Raw genomic sequence first — 25712 nt, 5'->3', positions numbered from 1 at the left:
CCCCTCATGTTGGTGAGCAGAACCTCACACTGAAGGGTTTAGCAGCATCACCTTGTTCCACCTGCTGGTTACTCATGGAAACTACTCCGGACAATGTGGTCAGCCCTCCCGGCCAGCAGGAGGTTCCACTAGATGGGCTCCACATGGCCGGCCAGGTCTGGGTCCCCAACTTCTCTCCACCCAGGTGATCAGTGGAAACGGATGTTGGTGATTTCAGCCCTCCCTGTCGTGGTTGTGTTTCAGGAAAGGGCCTGTGAGACCTAAGGGAAGTCTGCAGGGGCCTCTGGGAAGTTTGCTCTTCCCAGGAGCATGGCAGAAGACAGCCTCTCTCTTTCCTCCTGTCAAGGGCAGGACATGGGGCCCGGACTGTGCACCTGCTCCTGGCCAAAGGGCAAAGCGAGGGTGGAAAGCACCTGGGCCCCTGATGTCACTGATTCACTCACTCCAGCAGCCACATGGATGCCTGTTTCTGAGACGACGCATTTCACTATCGTTTGGGTCAGGGTTACTCACTGCCAGGAACATCCTGCCTTCACCCATAATTGGCATTTGGTGGGCGTTGCTGCTGCTCAGAGCCCATTTCACTTTCTCTTGGTAACAGCAACAACTTCCTGTTTGAGGAACGAACCCTGTTGGGTCTGGTAGAACTGTGCATCAGTGTGCCCCCTCATTCAGCTGAGAGGTGGGCACATGACACAAATGGAGCCACTGGGAGACAGAGAGCCCATGGCTGGCATCTGCTCACATCAGGGTGGGATCTGGCTGTTGGTGCTCGTCCTGTTTGCTTCAGTCACTTGAACTGGTTTCTATCATTTGCATCCAAGGAACCCAGGCCAGGAGCTGAGGGAGAGAGAGAAGAGGAAGTCCCTGCTGTTTAGGAGCAGGCTCTTCGTGCAGGAGGCAGTGGTAAACCACGTGCTCAAATATGAGGCAGAATGAAAACAGACATGACAATAATCAGGACTGAGGAGAGGATGAACAAGAAAGGGTTAAGAGAGGCAGGACAGCCGTCTCATCAGTGGCCTCACGATGCTGCTACTCTCACCCCAGGCTTTCCTGGTCTACTGTGTCCCTTAATGCAATACCAAGAAAGGAAAGCCGGCTAAGTAACTCTGAAAGGGGTTACTTGATTCACTTTCTACCTGAAGAGTACTTAGATTGAATTTCTTAGCTACTTAGATCTTAGACAAGGCATCACAAAGTTTGAGAAAGGTGTAATTGTAGAAGGTTGTACCGACACCTTACCGATGCTGGTCTACAAACACAGGCCTCAAAGTAGCAGCCAGGATTTCTCTTAGAGAAGTGGTTTCAATCCTTTGGGTGGGGGTGGGGGGTGTGTGTGGGGGGCGGGGGGGGGGGGGACTGGAGCTGGGGGGGGGGACAGCCCCCAGTCTCTGCTTCTAATAGAGCGGTTCTGATTTTATTCATTTTATGTAGGATGCCTTTCACATGATTTTCTTTGAAGGGTTCTACCTGTCCAAGTTTGGACAGCATTCTTAGAGGCACCCTGTCTTTTTAGAGATGGGGAGAGAAGGCAGATCACCTTTCTCAGCTCTTGGATTATATAAATGCAAAAGCAGAGGTTGAAGTTTTGAATGAAATGATACTGACCTGGATAAGATCATGAATTTAAAATATAATCTCATAAAAATGCACCATTCGTGCCCTAACTGGTTTGGCTCAGTGGATAGAGCTTTGGCCTGCGGACTCAAGGGTCCCACCCAGGTTTGATTCCGGTCAAGGGCATGTACCTTGGTTGCGGGTACATCCCCAGTAGTGGGTGTGCAGGAGGCGGCTAATGGATGTTTCTAACTCTATCCCTCTCCCTTCCTCTCTGTAAAAAAACCAATAAAATATATATTTTTTAAAATGCACCATTCATGGTGACCAAAATGTGCACCCAATAATTTGCACTTGCAGCAAATCTTGAATCTTACTGGGTATAATACTCAGTGACCCTAAAAACAGTGAAACACGGGTGCAGCCCTGAAACCAATGTAAGCCAAGCTAGTGAGCTTTCCCAGCCAACCCTGATCCACACAGGACCCGTGCAGTTTATCATTTACACTGCACAGCCTTCCAACGGCGGGTGGGGGAGGTTTGAGGGTATGATCTGCCTGTCAACTCCAGCTATCCCTTAATCAAAGGGTTAGCACTAAACATGAGAAGATACTGGTGTTTGTAGGTGGGTTTTCAAATTTGGAAGAAGTGCATTTATTTTGGTATAAGGTATGGAATTTGATTCCTCTAAAGCAGTGGTTCTCAACCTTCCTAATGCTGCGACCCTTTAATACAGTTCCTCATGTTGTGGTGACCCCCAACCATAAAATTATTTTCGTTGCTACTTCATAACTGTAATGTTGCTACTGTTATGAATCGTAATGTAAATATCTGATATGCAGGATGTATTTTCATTGTTACAAATTGAACATAATTAAAGCATAGTGATAAATCACAAAAACAATATGTAATTATATATGTGTTTTTTGATGGTCTTAGGCGTCCCCTGTGAAAGGGTCATTTGATCCCCAACGGGGTTGCGACCCACAGGTTGGGAACCACTGCTCTAAGGGCTCATGCAGCTGGTGAATGAGCAAATCTCCAGCAGATGGCATATGAACTTCCTTTATCCCACCAGCTGGCTCTCCTGCCTGCCACACCTACCTAGCTTGCCAGGGTTTTGCAGGAAAGGTCAAGCAGCCAGTCTGTCCAAGAACATAACGACTAGTTACTGTTTTCTTGTTCGCCAGCCCTGAACAACTGGTGTGTGGGCTGTTCCTTTCTGGGAGACACAGCATTTGGAACTGCGCTAATATGGTGGCTAGAAGAAAAAAGGAATATGCATTTTTACTTATTTATTTTCCCACCCTTCTATTTTTTTAAAATGTATTTTTATCGATTTCAGAGAGGGAGGGGGAGAGAGAAACATTATGAGTCATTGATTGGCTGCCTCCTGCACACCCCCTACTGGGGATTGAGTCTACAACCCGGCATGTGCCCTGACTGGGAATCAAACTGTGAACTGGTTCATAGGTCAATTCTCAACCACTAAGCCACACCAGTTGGGCAGAAATATGCATTTTTAAATGGCTCTTCAGAATTTTTCCTATAGTTGCACCAAATATGCATCTTGGCTGAATGATTACAAGTCAACATTTGGTCTCAGCCAATATTAGAGAATTGTTTGAGAAAAGAATGAACTTGAAATCCACAGTGGGGGGAAACTATGCCTTACGGTTTAATTATTACAACAGTTTGGATTTTCCAATGTTTGACATTGGGCAGGAACAATACTTTCTTAGCACTGCTCCTATGGTATTTGCACGTTTGTAATACTACGTAGGTGCTTTTACCTGAAGCTGGTAGGAGACAATTTGTCTTTTGGCTGGCCCTACCACCAAATTGAATGTTGTGTCCTAATAGTAAGATAATGACTATGTCATTCCCAATTTCAAGACCTAAAATCTAGTTGGGCCCAGCTAGTGTGGCTCAGTGCTTGAGCATCGAACCATGCACCAAGAGGTTGCTAGCTCCATTCCTGGTCAGGGCACATGCCTGGGTTGCACACTTGATCCTCAGTAGAATCGACGTTCCTCTCTTTCTAAAAACAAAAAACAAAACCAAACCTGGGTGGCTTTAAGACAGCATGGAGGGACCTGGAGAGTATCATGCTAAGTAAAATACTGTCAAAGAAAGACAAGTATCACATGATCTCACTCATATGTGGAATCTAATTATCAAAATAAACTGATGAACAGAATGGATCCAGAGACATGAAAACATTGAATAGAGTGTGGAATCTTGGAGGAAAGGCAGGGGAGAGGTAATCAACCAAAGATCTTGTATGCATATTGCATAACCCATGGACACAGATGGCGGTGGGGTGGTGAGGACCTGGTGTTGGAGGTCAATGGCGGGGAAAAGGGGGACAATAAATACTTTAAACAATATTTATTTAAAAAAAAATCTGGGTGGTGACAATTTTACACAATCCCTCTATCTCAAGCCTGTACAGTGCTTTGATACTTTCCAAATATTTCTTGATTTAAGACTGTTGCCACCTGATTAACTTCCAATAATTTGTGTGCCTTATATTTTAAAATTCTTATAAACTTTTGTTAGCTCGGAGTATAAAGTTCTTTCTGAACTTATCTGGGTAACTATATTTTCCTATTGAACTGTTGCTTTCTATTTGATTCCAAGTTTTCATAATTAACCAAAGTGCTTTATTTAATCCTATAACATATTTATACTTCAAATAACAGACAAAATGACATAATTCCCACAACAGAAATGCCTACCTGTATTGGAATTTATTCAGATATTTGCAACAAATAAAAAACCATGCTTTTTCCAGCTACTGAAGCTATTGTGCTGATCAGATGGATAGTCGTCTCTGTTCACTTAGTCAATCATGCACAAATTCCAAGGAAGCCAGGAATTGTAAGTGTATTCATTCTGTTTCAGTCTTGGGTTAAGGTTGAAGGCATTAATAGTGCATCTTTATTTCATTCTTTTTCTGCAGCTCACATATATAATCCAGCAAGGATGAATGAAAATCGACTTGTGCCTGCACCAAGTTTTCCCGATATTGCTTTGCATTGTCATTGATGTCAATCTTAGAAATATCCTTTGGTATCTTAGAGCTGTTTACTGAATGTGTAAGCCAAGTTGTTGGCACCTTTTGTGGTTTAATAGTCACAATCCCACCAAGGAGTAAGTACCCTATTTATAGGTGAGAAAAAGCCTGAGGTAGAGGGCATATTCTTCTGGTCTGGGCTCAGGTGTACAGCAGATCTGCAGAACTGAAGAGCGAAGTCATTCACACAGGTTCAAGCTAGCTGGTCTACAAGGCTGAACGAGCTTCGGGTCTCTTCCAAGAGGTGGGAAATGGGCACACAGAACTCAAAAGCCTTTCACTGTCGTCTGCATAGCCAAACCTGCGTGAAACATTTCTTCTTTGCCCTCCAGCAGATCCCAGTTCTATCCAAACCACCACATTCATGCCCTTCCTGGAGAGCATGATGCCTTCGTTTACCAGCAAACTGAGTTTCCTTTTAACCTCCCATCATAGAAAACAGGTTATTTCAATCAATCTAAATCCTGTACCTTCACGGCTCAGCACTCACTTGTTCCTAGTCCCCATGTCTCAAAACACATTTGTGTGTGTTACTTGAGAAGCCTCTGGTCTTAAATCAAGGTGCTTCAAGAACAAGGGTGCCGTGTAACATCTGTGCTGTTCACTGCAGCTGGATGTGGGTAGGCCTAGTCCAGTAGTACCAATCCATGACTTTAATGGATGGGTTTAAATTATATTATACAGACTGTTTAGCTACATTTAAGGGTAGCTATCACCTATCTTCCTAATGGTTTTGTAATGGTGCAGTCATTTTGAGAGCTAGAATACATTATAAAACAGTCACTTAAAAGAAAACTACCATTTAAAATATTACACTAATAATTACGACTTCATGTTTCCTAGTTATTTCTTTTGCATCTGCTGAAAAGTATCCATGTGTTCCGCATGCAGTCAGTACTCAGAAAGGCTTAGCTATCCACGGCTCAGAACCAGGTCATAACCAGGCCACAAACGAAAGGTAGGTGGCTACTTACAATTAACCAATTGAGATATTCAAACACATGAAACAACTGAGATTAATGGTAAGGCACTAAGTAGTAACTATTTAGTGAATACTATTCTAAGCCAAACACTCTTCTGAGCCTATCACATTATTTCACTCAATGATTCACATTGAGGGGCAGGGACTGTCCTTTTGTAGCTAGGGGACAGTGTGGCTCAGTATTTTAACTCCTCAAATTATACAACTAGGAGAGGAGGCCGGGCTTGAATCAGGTGAAACCACTAGCTAATCAAATGAGAAAGGTTAGGGTAGACTGGGCGTTACAAGGTAAGGCCTCAAGTTCTGTTGTCACATACAAGTTTCAAATTATTCAAAGCTCTTCTAAAACCTCACGTCCTACAACCCAAAATATCGACTTTGTTCTCTACCTAACCAATGCCATGCCTGTTGGTTTTCTGAAGGAATTTTAAGCCAGGCACCACACTCTACACTCTATAACCTAAGCAGAGTGGCCCAATATTACAACTTTATTTTTGAAACCTTAGAAGTGACACAATTGATAATGTCCAGAGCATAGATTCAAGACATATGAAAGTGGCCTTTGAAACAATCAATTACTGCCCATTTTTCCCCTGCAGTCAAAGAGGTCTGGGAGAATTAGAGGAAAAGTGAAATGCAACTGTGGATTTATCACTGAATGTGGAGCAGGAAGGCAGTAGGTCACGAGGTCTCACTTCTCTCACTGGCAGAGGAGCACCCGGGGGGCCAGGGACTCAGCGATGCCTCAGGACCAGAGCCCGTTTGTATAGATGGGAGGCCACCCCAGCATGCCTGCACTCTCCCCTCCATCATCAGTTAAAATTGCCCCTCACAAGCAGGTCCTCTTCAAACTCCCTTTTTGACAGAAGAGCTTTTAATTTAAAATGACAGAAGTGCTTTTAATTTAAAATGCTTTACCCACTTTTAATTTACTCTGAGATTAATGTGTGCATTCAACACATGTGACAAATATAAAGTAGCTCCTGAATTACCGCCAAGTCCAACTGAACCCAGACAAAAAGAAAACTATGAATACGGATGAAATCACAGCTCACCAAACCCCACACCTTCCCAAATATATTATGGGAGGATAGTTTAATCTCATCACGCCACTGTAGAAACTTAGCTACATCCAGGTTAGAACTCAAAGAACATGAGCATGCATTATAATCCATCTTGGGAAAACAAGACTATTTGAAAGAAGACAAATTCAAATAGAAACTGTGTGGTTTCCAGAGCAATTTATTCTTTAACATCTAGTCAGTATGCCATCAATAGTTCTCCTGTGTGCATTGTGCTGATAAATTGACACTGAGAGGATTTAACAAGTTCGTCATTTAATAAGTCTGAATTCACTTTCATCACATGGTATTGTACACGGTCATCTGTTTAAACAGATTTCTTTTGAACAGATCTTGGTTTAAAAAAGTCATAGATAATGTAAGTTCTGTATAAACTGGTGGATAGGTAAGTTAGTTCTTTTGTTTTGACTTATAAGCCTCAACTTCACCGCAGAATAAAGACTGTAGGCCAAAGAAAGCATAATTGCTCAGTCGTACAGAACAGTATTGTTTCTATAATTTGGAGCTTTCTGAATGGACGAGTTCAGGCCTGATGCAACTGTAAAAAGATTACTTAATGAATAGACTATATGGAAATTGTACAAAATGTTATTAACTTTAATCAGTCATAGCTTAAACAGCACTATGTTACTAATTGCTATTCAAACTCAAAAACCTGGTTTTGAATCCTCAAGAAGGTGGCATGGGTACACAAACCATACCTCCTTATACTTGGGGGTGTGTCAATACATACTTCAACAGAAACTTTGGCTTTAGGAAAGAGTCACAAACATTTAAAATAATGGCTTTAATTGTCATTTTAAGTATAAGGTAGAGGAAAGTGTGCTTTAATTAAATATACATTATACCAGTGATGCTGGCAAGGTTGAAAGTTACTCCTAATGTTGATAACTATAAAAACCAGTTTGTACATGACATGACAATGAGAGAAATAAGCAATCCCTTTGAAACAAATTCCAAAAAAAAAAAAAAAATGTTCACAGTGATTTGTATCAACAGTATGCATTTTATGACAATAACATGTACAGACTGAGCACCCTAGGGCTCTCTTTATATCCTAAAGAAAACGAGCATTTACATTATTCATGGGTTTTACTGAATTGAAAAAAGAGAGTCAATTGTACAGTTACCCCTTAGACAGGATAAACTGTCTGGGGGGTGCACAGCTTTAACACCATCATTAAACTTGTTCTCAAAAGGAAGAGAGAATTAAAAAACAAAACATTTTTTCTTGGGAGTAAAGTCTTTCATTTGCTGTTATAACCAGCAAATGCCATTCATTAACTGAAAAAATGGAAGGGAGGGCCCCACAAACACACTATTTGAGCAAGCTGACCAATACACATTACAGTTTTAAAAATGAAGGTTATATACTATATGTTACAAGTCCGAACTAGGCAGTGTCAAAATGGTATCTATTTCTTTGCTTGCTTTGTGATCATACCCCTTGGAGGTGTTACGGGTCTTGTGGCACTCGGCTTCTTTTTCTCTGCAGGCTTTAAAATCTGCAAAGATTCAAAAGACAAGTGCATTTTAGGAAATATATTCAAAACCATATCTTCTTAAGATCTCTTAAATGTCATTCAAATCTTTTATTCAAAAGGTTTTGACTTTGAAACTGCCCCAACAACCTCAAAAGTCCCAATAGCTTATTAACATGAACCAAGCTGACAAGTAAACATTTCGGTAATAAATGTTATGATGAATAGATAAAAGATGTAATCTAGAAAAATTATTTTGCCTATGGAAAAAAAACTGACAATTTTCTCAAGTTACACCTCGTAGAATCGTTACGCTATCCCTTCTGACATAAGGAGAGAAAATGCTGTAAGAATGTTGTTTCTCAAACTCTGAGGGGATCCTCTCATAATCTCTAGGAGCTGCAAGTTCCCCCTGAAAATTGGTGCAAAAATTTTTGTTTTATTCCATTTAACTGCACGTGACTTCAGTGGCTCTATTTATATTTAAGACTGGGCTGGCTTAAAGTGGTACAAGTTTGACTTAAGTGAAGGAGAAAGAGACAGAGAAACAGACTTTACTTTGTTTAAATGATGCTTTTGTGCTGAGTGAAGGCCAAATGATGTCATGGTGAATCAACAGAGGTTTAGTAGAAATTATACTAGAGAAAATTTACACTCAGAAAAGTGGCGGGAGAACTGAGTAATCACAGCACAGTTAGCACTATTCTCACATGCAAGTGGTGATTCAATTTAAACTGAACAACATACTAACATTATAGTTAGATTTATAGTAAAGGAGACACCAGCATAAAGAGCTAACGTATTGGTTTTTGTGCTTCTCTAAAACCTATTTAAATAATGCAAGAACAGTTAAATTGGAAATTAGGGGAAAGGTTCTATGATAATGTTTCCCTTAAAAGGGGGTTTACTTATTAAAGCAATTTCTTCCTCTCTCAGACATAATAAAAGGAAACAATGTTGAAAACATCCTCTACCTGAAAAGAGCACATTAGTGTTTCGTCCACACTCATCATGGCACCTGCATTGTCAAACTCTCCACAATAATTGGGTGCAGAAAACAGAGTGACCAACTGCCTCTTTGCAAAAAATTCATATCCATCTTCAACCACCTTGGAGAGAAAATGTTTTCAGTGTTAAGTAGGTGCAAATTTTAGTTGAGTAAAACCACTCTTAGTTTCCCATTGAGCCTAATATGCTGCAGGTCAACTTCCAGAGACATTTTGTATAAACAAGCAATACCTACCCACCAAAATCAACAAGGAGAATCTGTGCTCACACACATGCTCTTAAGTGTACATGTAAAATTCAAAATCAATACCTGATGGGCTCTACATATAAGATCCAAATCATGCTTATGGAGAAATTTTGCAACCACTTCTGCACCAAATGTGAAGGACACTCCTCTGTCATTTTCACCCCAGCCTAAGACATCTTTATCGGGGTCAGACCACAAAAGATCACAAAGAAGACCTTGATCTGGTACATCAGTTGGTCGCATAATTCGCCGAATCTGCTCCATAGATTGAAGATCTGGTGATAAACCTATTAAATAAGAAAAACTTAAAGAAAACCACTTCAGAGAGACTCAATGGCGAAGTCTTAAATTAAATCTATGGATTTGTTTTCTTACTAAGCTTTGGGTAAAAAAAAAAACAAAAAAAAAAAAACAAAAAAAACCCACACTGAATTAGCACTGGAATTTATTCTAAGCACTAATCTGTGGGCACAGTATATGGAAACAGTTCCATATACTAAAATATGTATGAAATTAAAATCCTCTTTTGAAAGGATAAAAAAACTACCCAGGGAAAGTCTATTGACATTTTCGGTATTCTAGATCTATGGTCTAGCATGTTAACTGCTGTGCATTTTATATTTAAAAATATGTTCTGTTTTGTTTTCAAATCAAACTGTTACAGAATCTAGAATTCCCTGTAACAAATAAATTGCTTACTTCAGACTTCTATCCAAATAATCCTGGATGTGCCAAAGTGGACTAATGATCAATAAGAGTTATCTGACAGAAGAAGTCATCCCAATGATAACTCAAAAATGTCAAAATATACCATTTGGAAGGGATAAAAAACCCTACAGTTCCATTTGGAATTAAAATCAGCCCACATACCTCCATGACAGCAAAATATTTTCTCATCCACGATGGCTGCTATCGGTAAACAGTTAAAGCAGTCTGTGAAAGTTTTCCATAGTTTAATGTTATATCTTCTTTTACCTGTGAAAATTTTAGGATGGTTAAAGAGACTGATGCATGGCCAGCATGACTGTGGTTGAGCGTTGACCTATAAACCAGGAGGTCATGGTTTAATTCATGGTCAGGGAACATGCCTGGGTTTCGGGCTTGATCCCGTGTGGGGCATGCAGGAGGCAGCTGACCAATGATTCTCTCTCATCGCTGAAGTTTCTATCTCTCTTTCCCTATCCCGTCCTCCCTAAAATCAATAAAAATATATATTTTTTAAAAATCCCTTGGACAGGATTAGGAAGCCCTCTTTGAATGACCACCCAGGGCTCCCTTAGATCTTCCCTTTGCCCATATGCTGCATTTGCCAGTGCCAACAACTCTCATCCTTTCTGAAGTCTGCTTTGCTCCTTGAGTCCTTAGTCATGCAACACATTCCAGCATCTCCTGCAAGTTTCTTTGCTATCGTTGTTGGCTGCTCTATAAAAAATTAGGATTTTCCCTCATGTTGTCTCTGAGCATCTTAACTAAGTCCTGAGCCCCTGCTTTCTCCTCTACTTCTCTACATCCCCTGACCCCCATTGCCCAAGGCCACTTCAGACCACTAGGAACATCTGGCTCCAGAAAGGTTTAGCTTGGGTAATCATTTTTAAAGGCCTTTGCATTAAATAGAAACTGAAAGTGATGTAGCTAATATTCTCACACTAGGATATATGTCACAACAAAGAGATCATCTGGATTTGAACTTCAATGAAAACTTCAAAGTACTCGCTGAGATAACAGTTGTGTAAAAGGAATCCTTTTTAAGAAAAATATTTTTTATTGATTTCAGAGAGGAAGGAAAAGAGAAACATCAATGATGAGAAAGAATAATTCAGCGGTTCTCAACCTGTGGGTCACGACCCCTTTGCGGGTCAAACAACTCTTTCACAGGGGTCGCCTAAGACCATCAGAAAACACCTATATAATTACATATTGTTTTTGTGATTAATCACTATGCTTTAATTATGTTCAATTTGTAACAGTAAAAATATATCCTGCATATCAGATATTTACATTACGATTCATGTAATTAATGAATAGCAAAATTAGTTAGGAAGTAGCAACGAAAATAATTTTATGGTTGAGGGTCACCATAACATGAGGAACTGTATTAAAGGGTCGTGGCATTAGGAAGGTTGAGAACCACTGGAATAATTGATTGGCTGCCTCCTGCACGCCTCCTACTGAGGACCAAGCCCGCAACCCAGGCATGTGCCCCTGACCGGAATCCAACCTAGGATCCCTTTAGTCTACAGGCCGGCGCTCTACCCACTGAGCCAAACCCATTAGGACAGGAATCCTTTCTTAAGTTAGCTGTGAATATCCATCTACCCCCTCCCCCCAAGAAAATACTAAGATAAAAAAAGTTGATGAAATAGGAAATGAGAGATTGTATCAACAAAACTATATCAGTTTATGACCAAGTAACTCAATTTCGGTAACCCTTCCTTCGATATAGAAGTACTTACATTCATCATAAAATCCGTAAATTCTATTGATGCTGGCACATTCGTGGTTTCCTCTGAGAAGAAAAAAATTCTCGGGATATTTGATTTTGTATGCCAGTAAGAGGCAGATAGTCTCCAGTGACTGCTTCCCCCTGTCCACATAGTCCCCAAGAAACAGGTAGTTGCTTTCTGGCGGGAAACCACCGTACTCAAAGAGTCGAAGCAAATCATAGTATTGCCCATGGATATCACCTAGAAGCAAGGGTTTTGTTACACAGTGTCTTTATACTTGTAGTGCATTAACAAAGCTTTGGGAAGACATTCTTTAAACATTCATTGTACAGTGGCAATGCCTCTAATAAGGACAGTTAAAATTTGATAGCTAACACTAATTTCCAATCTCCTACCTTATTAGTTCAATTAAGCTTAATAAAAAATTTAAGTGTATGTGTATGTCCAGAATCCCACACAAAACTCAACTAATTAATTAATTTTGTGGAAAGATTACGAATGCCTAGGCAGGCCTTCTTGCCAAGTAACATTGTTTTCCTTTCAGGTCCCTGATCAATACCAGATCTCTGACAGTTGAGTCTCCCCATACTGTGTCAGCAGAACCACTGCACTTCCAGTGAGCTCTGGCCTCATGTGAACAAAGATACACACTCAGTCCACCCTTCAATGCATTCAGCTTTCAACTCCCCCCCTCATAGATAATGCTAAAGAGCATTTACTTGCTTTATCAATGTAGTCAAATATGCTACAAGAATATAACATTACTCAAAGTTTAGTTCTTACACAGATTATCTGCTTCTATCATGTAGGAAAAAAAGTAGAACTATAAAGCGGCACAAAGGGAGGTCTATTTTTAGGCATAACCAATTCTACTTTAAGCTTAAATGTAATTCCTATATATTCATATAGTTTAGACCTTTTCTTAGCTCAACCCTTCTGTTTCATTCCTTCCCTTTTTCAATGTTTATAATCCTTTCAGCAAAATAATTTTTAGAAAATATGAAGCACATCTAAGTAAACTAAGCCCATTAGAAGTATTGATTCTAGAGCTGTAATTAATTTAATTTTAAGTAGTTCCAGGTTATTCATAAATAGCAAATTATTATGCTGGCTAATATAAGGTAATCTACTAGTATATATCTTTGCCTCAACTCAGTTAATCAATCTCAATCACATAACCATGTTAGTGTTCCAAGACTTACCACATATTTTGAGTGGTGCTTCAAGTTCTAGTAGGATAGGCTGGCTGAGAAAGATCTCTCGAGATTTTAAGCACAGTCCTCTGATTTCATTCTCCTGTAGCTGGACATTCTTACCAGGCTTGGACCCTCTTACTGTAGGGGAGAAAAACTCCAATTAATCAAAGTCAAAATACAATTTCATGTAAAAGTTAAAAATATCTCAAAAGATACAAACTTTAGGTAAGAAGGAGGTAAAATAAGAGTTTAACTAGCTTTTTGACTGGCTTTATTTTCAGGACATTTATAAAGAACATGGTTTTAATGCCTAATTAGAATCCTAAATCTTAGCCAGGATTTCAGAGATGATTCAGTGCCACCTTCTATACAAAGTTAAGACTTGTTCAGGATACTGTGTGTGAGAGTATGGTTAGAAAGGTCTCTCTTTTACTACCTGCTGAATTCAGACTCCCTGTGGCTTTAGGCCTCAGTTCTGCATCCAAGCCACACAATCAGCCTTGTTCACCTATAGCCCGCCCACTAGGCCAGCTCTTTTTGCCTCCTGTCTCCTCTTCTCCAGCCTTATAAATGAATTAGTATTTGTACAGCAGATTTCAGAGATTGTCCTGTTACTGAGATGTTTCTAAGAACTCCGTTTTAAAATGCAAGATTGGAATTGCTCAGACCTCCATCCCCCTCCAAATCAGTGTTTTTAAGAGGACCATGGGTATGTATTTCTGCGGGCCCCAGATTTATCCATGAAAATTTTTAAGTGTTTTCACTTCAATAAAACACAATGTAGGCTTGTTAAACATATTTGGCAGTGCAATCTCTGAATTTTTAAATACAATAATGCCTCTACAGGGCAAAGGATGTCTGCTTGTGCTGTGAGAAAGGTTTCCAGGTAATTTGAACAGATAAAACATGAGCAAAGGGAGAAAGAAATCATAGCACAGCACCAGGCATCCTAAACTCACAAGTACCCACATCAGAGCACTCTGAGGCCTACTCACTATCAAATCGAAGCACAAGCTCTCTCCTCTGGCCAGTAATGGTTCATTTTATCGGCCGGTAAGTAGTAGTAGGAAATAAAGCAGGCATTCTTTGCATTAGCATTAGAAATGAAGCAAAAACACAGGACCAGACTAAATATAGAATGCAAGCCTGCACCTTTCTACCACTAAAGCCAATAAAAAGTGATTTAGTATTAGCAAAACCACAAAATCCATCAGATTAAATCAATGTTGCTAACTTAAATTTTATTGGTTTTGGAGGCTTTATTCCTATTCAAATTACAAAATCATTTGGCTTAATAGCTGAATAAGAGCAACAGGTTTAACAGGTTTGTATCTAGCTTTGTTCTGTAATACCTAAGTAACATTACAGAGTGATCAAAATTACAAGTAAAAAACCCCTGACATTTGTTGAGAATTTTTTCTCATTATAAAGGGCTGTGTCCACATTTGAGAAACATTGTCCTAGAGGCGAAGCCATCCTACGGCCTGAATAGTCACCGAAACCCCGCAATTTTCTGAAGAAACAAGTTTTGAGCAGAATTAAACTGTGTAGGAGTGTATTTTTTTCTTTCAATGAAAGATAATGAACCAAACGAGTATATGAAATGCTGAAAGGTATTCTTTAAGAAGAGGAAGAAGAAAAAGGTAAAGATAAAAATTATGAACAGCAAATACATATCTATCAACAAGTGAGTCTAAAAACCAAGTGAATAAAAAATCTGATGAACAGAGTAAACTGGTGAATATAATAGAACCAGGGGCATAGAAAGGGAGTGGACTGACAATTCTTGGGGGGAAAGGGGTGTGGGGGTGCAGGAAGAGACTGGACAAAAATCGTACACCTATGGATGAGGACAGTAGGAGGGGTAAGGGCAGAGGGTGGGGTGGGAACTGGGTGGAGGAGAGCTATGGGGGGGAAAAAGAGGAACAACTGTAATCATCTGAACAATAAAGATTTAATTAAAAAAAAAAGAAAGAAAGATAATGAATAAGAAAGGATCAAATTCTTGAAACACACAAAAAGAAAATAAGAGCACTGGATTTGGAGCCAGGAGCCCCAAGTTTCTGTATTGGTTCTATAGCTTTGGCCAAATCACTACTTTAAGCCCCAAAATATGTAACTGAACTAAATGACTAGCCAGTCTCTTGATCAAATTATGAAGCAAGAAGCAATTAAAGGAAAAACATAGTAATAACCTTTGAGGGAAGACACAAAACAAACACATATATAACACAACAGCAACTGAGCAACAAAAAGTGATTTTTCCATAGCAATTTTTCTCTCTCCCTAAACACACACATATTAGAGAATTCAAGAAACACTCCCGGTGGAAAGATGATGTGTTCCTTGATTCACTGGCCAGAAAACCCCATTCATTAGTGATTTTACCACAAGTCAGCCAGAAACTTGGGCAGACTGCCCAGCAGAAAATTTTATTTTTGGCTTGGAGGGGACTCCTAGAAGCTTCCGGTTTCAACCTGAATCGTTTTCAGCAGAGCCCCACATTTGTGAATGAAGAGCCCACTCTATTTTTCAGGAGTCTATGTAAAAATTGACTTACACCTATATAGAATTCAGGCTATACTTTTTATATAAATGCTATCATAGTAAATCAATGTCATCGTATTCAATGTTGCGAACATGAATTTTACTGGTTTTGGAGGCTTCCCATTATCACCTTTAGATGTGGTTTATGGTAGTTTTCTCTTATTCTGTCTGTCCTGAGTGGGACTGCACAGAGTTTTAGTAAAGAGAAATACTGCTAACAATGAAAAATTATTCTTAATGTGGAATTTTGCTAGAACTCAGTATATTTTATATTTGAAGAACATTGATCACTAAAAGCAACAAGGCCCCAAGCTTTTTAAATCCCCTACAATTAGCTCAAGGAGTAAAACGATAGAAATTCCACCCAAACCATCTTCTACCAACTGGCAAATACCTGCTCATCCTTCAAACCTCTCCTATCCTCACAAGCCTGCTTTTCCTTCTCTGAAATGCTCCACAGCCAGTCAGACCCAGCACACACTGTACTTTGTATTGTAATTGCAAGTTCACTTCTACCTCTTCACCTGGACCCAGGATAGAATGCACACCCCAAGAACACACCACTTGCTCTTCAGAGTACACGCTCATGGCCAGTACATGGCAGGTACTCAATATCTGTTGCATAAATTAAGTGTGTATAAATCCTAAGTACTATTGACTTGTGGCATTAGAATCAAACATACACTCCAGACTACATACCTATTTCCTATAAGGCTTTACTGGAGTTATTTCCCTATTTGTAAAAAGACAGGATTACTCTTAAATTTCAAGTTGAAGACAAATGTCTAATAGAAGATAAAGATCTCAAAATGGTTGGTATTCCAAATGAACACTGTATATACTTCTTAAAAATGGCCATATCAGCCAATAGCATAAATATCTACTTCCCTATTTTCAATGTCCATCAAATAGAACTATATATTAGTTGTGGCTAACATCTGCCAAGCACTCCCCATGTGCTGGATACTGCACTAAGGGACTTTACATTGCCAGTTAATCCTCAACAATTCTATAAGGTTAGACAGTCACCTCCATATTACAGGAGACTTGCTCTAAAGCCAGAGCTTGTAAGGACACTAGGCCAGATCAACTCTAGGTCTAGGTATGCTTCCACCATACCACCCTTCCAAGGAAGAACTTGGTCTTCATTAAACTTCCAAACCAAAGGAATTTTTATAGGGCAAACCCCAATACAGTCATGGCTTCCTAAGAAAAAATTGATATGGGATATAAAATCATAATGCACCCTTATACATGAGGCATTAAATAAGAATTTAAGCCCTAACCAGTTTGGCTCAGTGGCTAGAGCGTCGGCCTGCAGACTCAAGGGTCCCAGGTTCAATTCCAGTCAAGGGCATGTACCTTGGTTGCAGGCACATCCCCAGTAGGGGGTGTGCAGGAGGCAGCTGATCGATGTTTCTAACTCTCCCTCTCCCTTCTTCTCTGTAAAATAAATAAATAAATAAACAATTATCTATCTATCTATCTATCTATCTATCTATCTCCTACCTACACAATAAAAGATGAAGATGCTAATTGACCATACCTTCACTATTCCCTAAGCCACGCCCACCAGCCATTCAGAGCAACTATATGCAAATTAATCCAACCAAGATGGCAGATGGCAGCTACGGAGCTGGAGCAAGTAGGAGACTTGGTTGCCTGGGTGATGGAGGAAGCCAAGCTTCCCGCCTGCTCTGAGCTGGCTGTGGCCTCCGCTAAAGGCAACAAAGTTTCAATTACAGAACACAAATAAATCCCAGATACCTGCTTACAGCCAGCCTCCACTGGGAGCTTGGGTGGCTGGGGGCTGTGGCCAGCCTGCAAACAGCCATCAGCCCCTCACCCAGGCTGGCCAGGCACTCCTATATAATAAAAGGGTAATATGCAAATTGACCCTAACAGCAGAACGACTGGGAATGACTGGTCACTATGACACACAGTGACCACCAGGGGGCAGATGCTCAATGCAGGAGTTGCTCCCTGGTGGTCTGTGTGTTCCCACAGGGGGAGCTCTGCTCAGCCACAAGCCAGGTTGACAGCTGCCAGTACAGCGGTGGTGGTGGAAGCCTCTCCCGTCTCCTCAGCAGCACTAAGGATGTCCGACTGCAGCTTAGGCCTGCTACACACTGGCAAGTGGACATCCCCCGAGGGCTCTCGGGCTGCCAGAGGGATGTCTGACTGCCAGCTTAGGCCCAATCCCCCCCCCCCCCCCCCCGGAGCGGGCCTAAGCCAGCAGGTGGCCATCCCCTGAGGGGTCCCAAACTGCGAGAGGGCACAGACCGGGCTGAGGGACCCCCCCCCCCCCAGTGCACAAATTTTTGTGCACCAGGCCTCTAGTCTAATAATGAAGAGGTAATATGCAAATTGACCATCACTCCAACACACAAGATGGCCGCCCCCATGTGGTCAAAGATGGCCTGCAGGGGAGGGCAGTTGGGGGCAATCGGGCCGGCAGGGGAGCAGTTAGGCATCGATCAGGCTGGCAGGCAGAAGCAGTTAGGGGCAATCAGGAAGGCAAGTGGTTTGGAGCCAGCAGTCCTGGATTGTGAGAGGGATGTCCAACTGCCCATTTAGACCCAATCCCACAGTGGGATTGGGCCTAAATGGGCAGTCGGACATCCATTGAGGGGTTCCAGATTGGAGAGGGTGAAGACTGGGCTGAGGGACACACTCCATGCCTTCCTCCCGCCCACACCCCCCCCCCCGCACGAATTTCGTGCACTGGGCCTCTAGAGAGTGAGTGAGTGTGTGTATAAATAAATTTAATCATGCAATCTGTTAAAGATTATCAGTAGGTATTTATGACAACAACAGGCTACACAAGAAACTTGTCCTTTTTCTCAAGAACCTTACATTAGTGGAGGGCACAGAAAATAAGACAAAGTGGGTACCTGGAGATTGTTGTAAGTGCTCTAACTAGAACTATCCCCTCCATAAAGATTATAAAAGTAAAAGGTCATCTTAAGGACAACATTTTATTACCATTAAAAATGGTATTAAAGACAAAGGCTGACTATTTTCTCTGTGAGCTGTAAAGAAAAATACAAACAGTACAGCACTGCTCATTAAACATCAGTCAATACTCACTTGGAGGTTTAAAGCCCTCACTATGCTCTGCGCATAAGAGAAACCTACATAAATAGGAGACCCTTAGGTGAGAAATTCAAGGGTTGTCACCTCAGGATAACTTCCTAAGTAGCAGTTCAAATGGTTCATATCAAATTATTTCAACTGCTGTCAATAGAATCCAAAATATTCCAACCAATAAAAATTTCATTCTCCAGAGAGAGTTTCTCATAAATCCAGGTGCCAGCTATTGCAAGGAAATAAGACTAGTAGACATGTGAACATATATAGGATGGTCATCAATACATTAAAATATTCACCTTAGACCTTTCACATATGACTTTTGAGTAAAAGCTTTTCTTTATCTTGCTAGAAATGGTGATTCAGAAAAATGCATTATGAATGTTAACAGCAAAGGTTGTTCTGTACAAACATTTATCTGGCATATCATAAACTTCCCAGCAATTTTATTGAAAGCAAGCTGATAAAATCCTGAAATAATAAAATGTTATTGGTGACTATCTGCAATGACAGCTTTCTCTCTCAAGCAACACTAACTTTTCTGACAGCAATAAGCAAAGCAGAGATAAAAACTATGGAAGGAAATTTAAGGTAACTTTGACATTATGGAAAATGAAAAAGTATTCTTTTGTCCCTCAATTAAAGGCTCCTTATCTGTTTTGAAAGGTCATTATTAAAGGAATACCATAAACCAAAAAGAGGCACTAGCTGAATTATAATGAAGTTTTAAAATCTAAGAATGCACAACCAATATAAAAATAAACCAAAAGATTTTGCTGTTTTACAATAATCCTGTTAACGCAGGTAGTAATCTTAAGAATATGACAGACATTCATTTCAGTGACAGAATGGCTTTGCAATATTGAACAGATTTAGAAAAATTAGACCTCAAACCCAAACAAACAAAAATAGTGAATACTAAAACTTTCCCACAAACTGATGAGTTCTTTCCTACAAAAAAAAGCATATATATATATATATATATATATATATATATATATATATATATATATATATATATATATGCATGCCACAAGAATGTTATCAAGAATCATTTGGCTTCATTGCAATCACCAGCAGGAAGACTTTCTGACCATCTTAATTGTTTTAACCCCCCCCCCCCACCCTCCCACTTTCTTAGTGGCTAATGTTATACTTTGGGCCATTAAAGGTTAAACCAATTTTCTCAAGGCAGACTGTCAGAATATAGCTGCAAAACACTGTCCACTGCTCTCAATTAACCTTGAATATTCTAGACCTAGAGTGAAGCCAATTTACTGAAAAATGTTTAACTTTCCACAGTCTAAAAACCCATTTTGATAAAAACAACAACCATGGATTATACTTAACATCTGAATAGAGTAAAATTTTAGGAGTGGTTTTCATTTTCATAAACTTTAATATCAGTGATACCCACTCCCCTCTAGACGAGACGATGCCACTAAACCCTAGAGTAGTGGAGAAATTGGAGATTACAGATAAATCATCAAGACTCCTAAGGAAATCATCTGTTCTTACATGCTTTGGATATAGGGTCTGAACTTAAAAATTTGCCCCAGGATTCTACGAACTCCACACAAATGGAATCATTCCTTAGTCTTCCTGAATAATACTAAGACTTTCCAGTTTCCTCATCTACAAATCATTTCACATCAGAATATTATCTCCTTAACATTTCAATCTTTAAGGTCTACTCCTAGCCTCAGTTGTAAATTAAGTGAAATGATCAAATCCATATAGTATCAATCATTTCTCTGCTTCAAGATCAGTAATTCTCATCTACTCAAATGGACTGAATGGCACCTGCTTATGCAGAACAGGTTGAGACATAAAACGATCTCACCAACCTCTGCCACAAGATGGGCTACTAATCAAGGCCCAGCAGCACCTCCATTTCCCCAGCTCGAGAAGGAATGCCTGTCCTCCTGCTACTTTCAGGCAAGGGGGCACAAGTAATCTTTTCTATGCTGTGGTTAAGGACTGGCATAAGCTTAGCTCATGTCTCCATTAGAGCTTTCTGTCTCAACTCCAAGAAAAGGATGCGGCATACAAGTGACATGCTGGAGGGAAGAGGAGGGGGCTCACACCACAAACTTATTCTAAGTTAGGGAATTAATAACAACTTTAATCTTTATCAACAAAAATGCCCTATGATAATTGATCCCAAGTAAAACCTCTAATCACTAAAATTATCTGGCATGTAAAGAAAAAAATAACTGCAGAAGTGTCATTAGGAAAGATTACTTTTGTTTTTCTTGGTCAGCATTTTAAGAACGTTTTTTCCCCTATTATGTTTGTCCTTTATTATCTTCAGGACCAGGGGCGCTGTCTTTAGCATTAGAATATAAACATGTTTCATATTACACCAAAAAGCTAAATACATAAGTTAAACAATTTTAGAGTTTCAGAGTATTTTCAGATGAACTCTTACACATCAGAGAATCAAATTAGTAAAGGTTTTCCCAGGGCCAGGGCAAAGGTCATATTTAAATCACTAAAGCAAGCCAAGCAATTATGCAGAGCCGGGCACAATCTTGCAGTGCGAAATAGCCAGCTTCAGAGCAAAGAAGCTTCTTGCAAATCTGGACGTGAAAATAAGTCACAACCTCCAGCTCTGCGAGAAAAGTGCTAGCTCCCTGAGCAAGGTCGCTTACAAAGTATAACCAAATTGTACTTTTCTCCAACACAGTAGGAATATCAGACCAAATCAACAGCTGGCTTATTTTCTCTCTAAATTGCCTAAGTTTTACTGTGCAGTTAAATAACCTAATATTAGTTATACGAAGGAGTAACAACTTTTAGGTTTTATCATCAAGGCAGAGCCTGGACAAAAACTTCCAAGATGGGTTGCAAAAGTGATACTTTGCTTAAAGAAAAACTACTCACAAGGTAGAAAAGAATTGCAAAGCTGTACTGACTAAAGATCTAAACCAACATGCTTTCTAAAAAAAATAAGACTTCACTTTTGAGCTGTCCTTTTAGTACCATCACCGAGCTACTTCTCAACTAGCTGGTACAGTCCACCACCTTAAAAGACGATCCTGAGCATGTAAAAAATTCTAACAGGGCCACAAAATTAACATTGCCTCCCTTTTCAAATATACTTAAATCTTAAGATTTTTAAGAAAAAGGTTTTTGGAGCATTACAAAACCCACAAAATTTAATACCAACACTTGAAAAAACTATACTGTGCAGCTAGCCTATTCCTGAGCCATTAAAACAGACTACTTTATATTAATTTCTGGACAACTGAGAACTAAAAATAGCAAGACTTTCTCTTAAAATTCTGTTTCTAATACACAGATTTCATTTATTTTGTTTTCTCAGTGAAATAAAGCCCACCTTAATCTAGCCATACATTCCTGCAGATATAAAAAGTTCCTTTCTTATTGCACTGTTTTAATTCACTTCTGAGCCACTGCTCCCTCATATAAATAGAATTGTACTAACTAGTATGGGAAATATTTACTTCCTATACTAAATGCCAGGTACTGAATGAAGGACAAGGTTTTCACCCAGAAATGGCAGCAACATTAAAGAGCATTTCTGGAACCCATTTAGTGGATTTTCCTTTTCTTTCAAGAATGTACAAAAGGAAAAAAAAAAAAAGAAAGTATAAAAGGAAAAATCCCCACACAGATTAAGCTATTTCAGGAGTTTAATGACAATTCAAACGATCTGCAAAAACCAGAGCTGTCCAATTGTTCACCATGCTCTTGACTCCATCTCACAGCATTTATAGTCCAAGAGTCTTTAGGACAATATAAAGGCAAAATAAATAAATAAGTTAAGACCCAATCAACTCTACATTACCCAGTGCCCAAATCAAGAAAGGGATTCAAATGCTCCCCAAGTTTTGAAGACGACGTTAGCATCAGACCCGTTCTGGAACCCGGAACGTGCGGACAGTTCACTTTCGCGTCCCCCGTAAAAAACCCGAACTTCTTCCGTCTCCCCAATCAATAGGAATCAAATGCCAGGCGGCCTTGGGCCAGCCAAAACGGGAGCTTGATTTTAACCGTGGCGTAACCACTGGGCACCTCCTTCCTTCACACACGGGGTTAGTTGAAGGAGTTTTAGCTCCTCACTGCCGGGCTCTGAAATCTGTCACAACTGTGTGACCTTGGTCAAGTGACTTCACCTCTCTGTGTTTGCTCTGAAAAACAGAAAATAATGGCACCGACCTCGCGGGGCTGCTGGAAGCATTAAGTGAAACTATGTAAAGTGCTCCAAAAAGAAAAAAAAAAAAAGAAAGAAAGAAAAAAAAAAAAGCTGGACACACACGTAGGAAGCTGTTTATCATCGTGATTGTTAATCTCTTCGATGTACGCCCAGCGCTTCACAGAGCCCAGCACACTGCAAAGAGCGTAACTGTCAGCCTCGCGGGCAGCAAGTTCAGAAAAGAGCGCGGAGACCTCGCCGGGACAGGACAACTGAGAGCATTTGGGGGCGCGGGTTCCAGCGTCCCCTCGAGGGGTGCTCGGACAAGAAACGGCCCCCCCATCCCAGCCCCACACACACAAAAAATAATGTAAAAAATGAGCGATAGGGAAGAAGCCCGCCCTCCGACCCGGTGGAACCCACCGCCCATCCAGTAAGTCGCTTTCCGCGGGGACCGGTAGGTACCACCAAGTACGGAACACGCCTGCTGGTTGGACTCGGGCCCCCCAACCTTCTCTCCTCCAAACACGGGTCCGGGGTGTGCAGAGCCAGAGACCGGACCGGAAACGTGGGGGTAGGGAGCAGAGTTTTCAAATTTCACGGCCAGGAGAAAGGCTGCGCCCCAGTGCAATGAATGAGCGGCGCCCGGAGGGTCGGCCGTTGGGCCAAGTGCGGGACCCCGCCGGCCTCCCCCCGGCAGCAGCCCCCGGCCCGAGGGCCAACTCTCGGGCTCACTCCCCTCGGTGCTGCCGGTCCAACTGGCCTCCCAACTCCGCCCCCCCCTCCTCATCCCCACCGCCCGCCTCCTCTCTGCCCACCCGCCGCCCCCTTCACCTTCCAGCAGCCGTTGGATGATGCTGTCGACGTTGAGTTTATCTATATCCGCCATCGCCTTCCCACCGCCGACCCTCCCGCAGCGGCGCCGCCGGCGGCTCGCGCCCGGGACTCACGCCTCCTTTCCCACGCCACGAGCACAGAGGCGGTGGTGGCGGCGGAGGTGGCAACAGCCGCGGCGGGTCCCCCCAACCGCCCCGCTCCCTGCTTCCTCCTCTCTCCCCACTGGAACCACGAGAAGAACAAAATGGCCGCCGACTCCTTAGCTAGCCGCGGGCGGCGCACGGATGCGCGCGGGGGAGTGCAGCGGCCCGGCCGGGACTTCTTTGCGAGCCATAGGACTCGCGGGAGGGGGCGGGGCCTGGACCCGAAGGGGGCGTGGTCAGAGCGCGGGCAGGGGCGGAGACGGTTGAGCGTAAAGCGCGGCACACGGATCCTTCCGCCAAACGAGCAGGGAAAATAGGCCCCCTGGCGGGAGCGGGAGTTGCAAAATTGCACGCGGGAGTTGGGGCTGGAGGAAAAGATGCTGCTGTGTAAGGGAGCATTGCGGCCTCGGCGGGACACTGTCCACTGGGGTCAGATCTTTGCAAACCTGCTCTGTGGAAGCCCACCGAGGGAATTAGGGGCTCCTGGAATTTACTCTTTCAGATAAACCTAGGATAGAGGTGGAGAGGGAGAAAAAGAAAAGTAGATTGACTTACTTTGGATTCAAATTTGCTGGGACTTGGGGAGAAGGGAAAGCCCTCTCCCAGATAAAGCAAAATGTTAACAGTTAATCATCCTGATTGGTGGGAATATAGCTATTTGTATATATACATTTTGTGTGTGCGCGCGCGCTCTGTAACTTTTACATTGGGGGAAATTTTTTAATCCACCTTTAAAATTGTTTTTCATCACCCTTATGTTTAGATTATCTTTCTTGAACAAGGAGTTATATAATCATGGGGACGGTTACCCTGATTCTAGCTAGCACGCAGGTGAACCAGCAGAGAAGGGAGAATTTGCAGATTTCGCGCGCAGAGCTGGAGGCAGGAAGCAAAGAGCGAGTTTGCAAGGGCGGGCATTGCGGGCGGGTCCTGGATTCTGTAAACATTTTGGCCCTTTGCCTTTGGCCCTCCCCAAGTCCAACTCTCTCGGAGGCCCCCAAAATTTGCCACCTCCGGCGGCTGGGCTGCGCGTTGCTTTTAGCTGAGTTTGAAAGTGCAACCCAGAAAAAAAGAGAAGGGGGAAAAAAAAAAAAAAGAAAGAAAGTGCAACCCACACAGCAAACACTTCTGCTCTCTTGGATCCTGACCTTTTCATTTTTCTGTGTTTTTTGTTGTTGTTGTTGTTGTTGTTGTTTTTCCTGCAGCACTTTACAGTTTGCAAAGCCCTTTCTCTCCCCTGAGAAATTCATTTTGTTTTTCAAGGCACGCAGGGTGCACGAATTCCCCACATGTCATCTATGTGACCCGGGGAATCTATCCTCAGAAACGGTGTCCTCTGGGGGCCCAAGTGGCACAGGGCAAGGACTCCTTGCATGTGGACCAGTGGCCTCTTTCCGCCTGTTGCCAGGGCAGTGAGGCTCAAGGCATTGAGGCTCAGGGCTCCCCCTGCTCAGCTCAGCTGCTCATTCTACTTTCCCCAGTCACCAGCTCACTCTCTAGAGCTGCAGCTCCGTTTACCAGAAGATACACAAATGTTGTTTGTCAGTCTAGGGAACAGAGCCCAGTTGGTGACATTCTGAGCCGATGCCCAGCGCTGTTGTGAACAGCTGGATGTTGAGTCATGGTGGCTACTCTCCGAGGAGTCCAGACTATGGCTTACTTCAGGGCAGGGTGCATCATGGCAATGACAATTAGAGCAGAAGAAAGCGATTCATTCAGCAGACAAATGTTTATGGAGCACCTATTCTGTGCCAGACATTGTTCTAGGCAAGGAAGCAGGGGTGAGCAAGACAGACAAGGCCCTTCTCTCATGGGGCATCATCTACTAAGCCAGACAGATAATAAACAAAGATG

The 25712-nt window shown here is 41.7% G+C and overlaps 3 protein-coding genes across 4 annotated transcripts in view; all 3 read right to left on the bottom strand.

The window, feature by feature from the left end:
* HVCN1 (hydrogen voltage gated channel 1) overlaps positions 1-6698 on the bottom strand; it is a 43267-nt gene extending 36569 nt beyond the window's left edge. Inside the window, exons 1-2 of one of the 2 annotated variants that reach the window (XM_059675984.1) lie at positions 4302-6698; positions 514-840 (exon numbers count right to left, since the gene is read on the bottom strand). The gene's annotated coding sequence lies outside the window, so the exon portion shown is untranslated. Of the gene's footprint in view, positions 1-513; positions 841-2664; positions 2871-4301 lie in introns of those variants that run through there. The other variant, XM_059675986.1, reaches the window with a different exon arrangement.
* PHETA1 (PH domain containing endocytic trafficking adaptor 1) overlaps positions 1-25712 on the bottom strand; it is a 396663-nt gene that overhangs the window by 3415 nt on the left and 367536 nt on the right. The window lies entirely within an intron of this gene.
* Positions 6848-23974, bottom strand: PPP1CC (protein phosphatase 1 catalytic subunit gamma). The gene is made up of 8 exons (XM_059675983.1): positions 23713-23974; positions 13086-13217; positions 11893-12123; positions 10310-10414; positions 9503-9726; positions 9159-9293; positions 8148-8208; positions 6848-7241 (listed from the first exon to the last, which is right to left on the bottom strand). The coding sequence occupies exons 1-8, from the start codon at positions 23765-23767 to the stop codon at positions 7171-7173; spliced, it is 1014 nt and encodes a 337-aa protein (XP_059531966.1). The 5' UTR covers positions 23768-23974; the 3' UTR covers positions 6848-7170.

The sequence above is a fragment of the Myotis daubentonii genome, chromosome 19 (genome assembly GCF_963259705.1).
Source record: "Myotis daubentonii chromosome 19, mMyoDau2.1, whole genome shotgun sequence".
Taxonomy (NCBI): Eukaryota; Metazoa; Chordata; class Mammalia; order Chiroptera; family Vespertilionidae; genus Myotis; species Myotis daubentonii.
Note: the sequence above shows the minus strand (reverse complement) of the source record. Positions and strands in the feature narration are given on the sequence as shown.

Coding starts and splice junctions, on each gene's coding strand:
- PPP1CC (XM_059675983.1), bottom strand. CDS start 23,767: ATGGCGGATATAGATAAACTCAACGTCGACAGCATCATCCAACGGCTG. Junction 9,727..10,309: donor AATATTTTGCTGTCATGGAG/GTATGTGGGCTG, acceptor CTTATTTAATAG/GTTTATCACCAGATCTTCAA. Junction 9,294..9,502: donor TTATATGTAGAGCCCATCAG/GTATTGATTTTG, acceptor TTTCTCTCCAAG/GTGGTTGAAGATGGATATGA.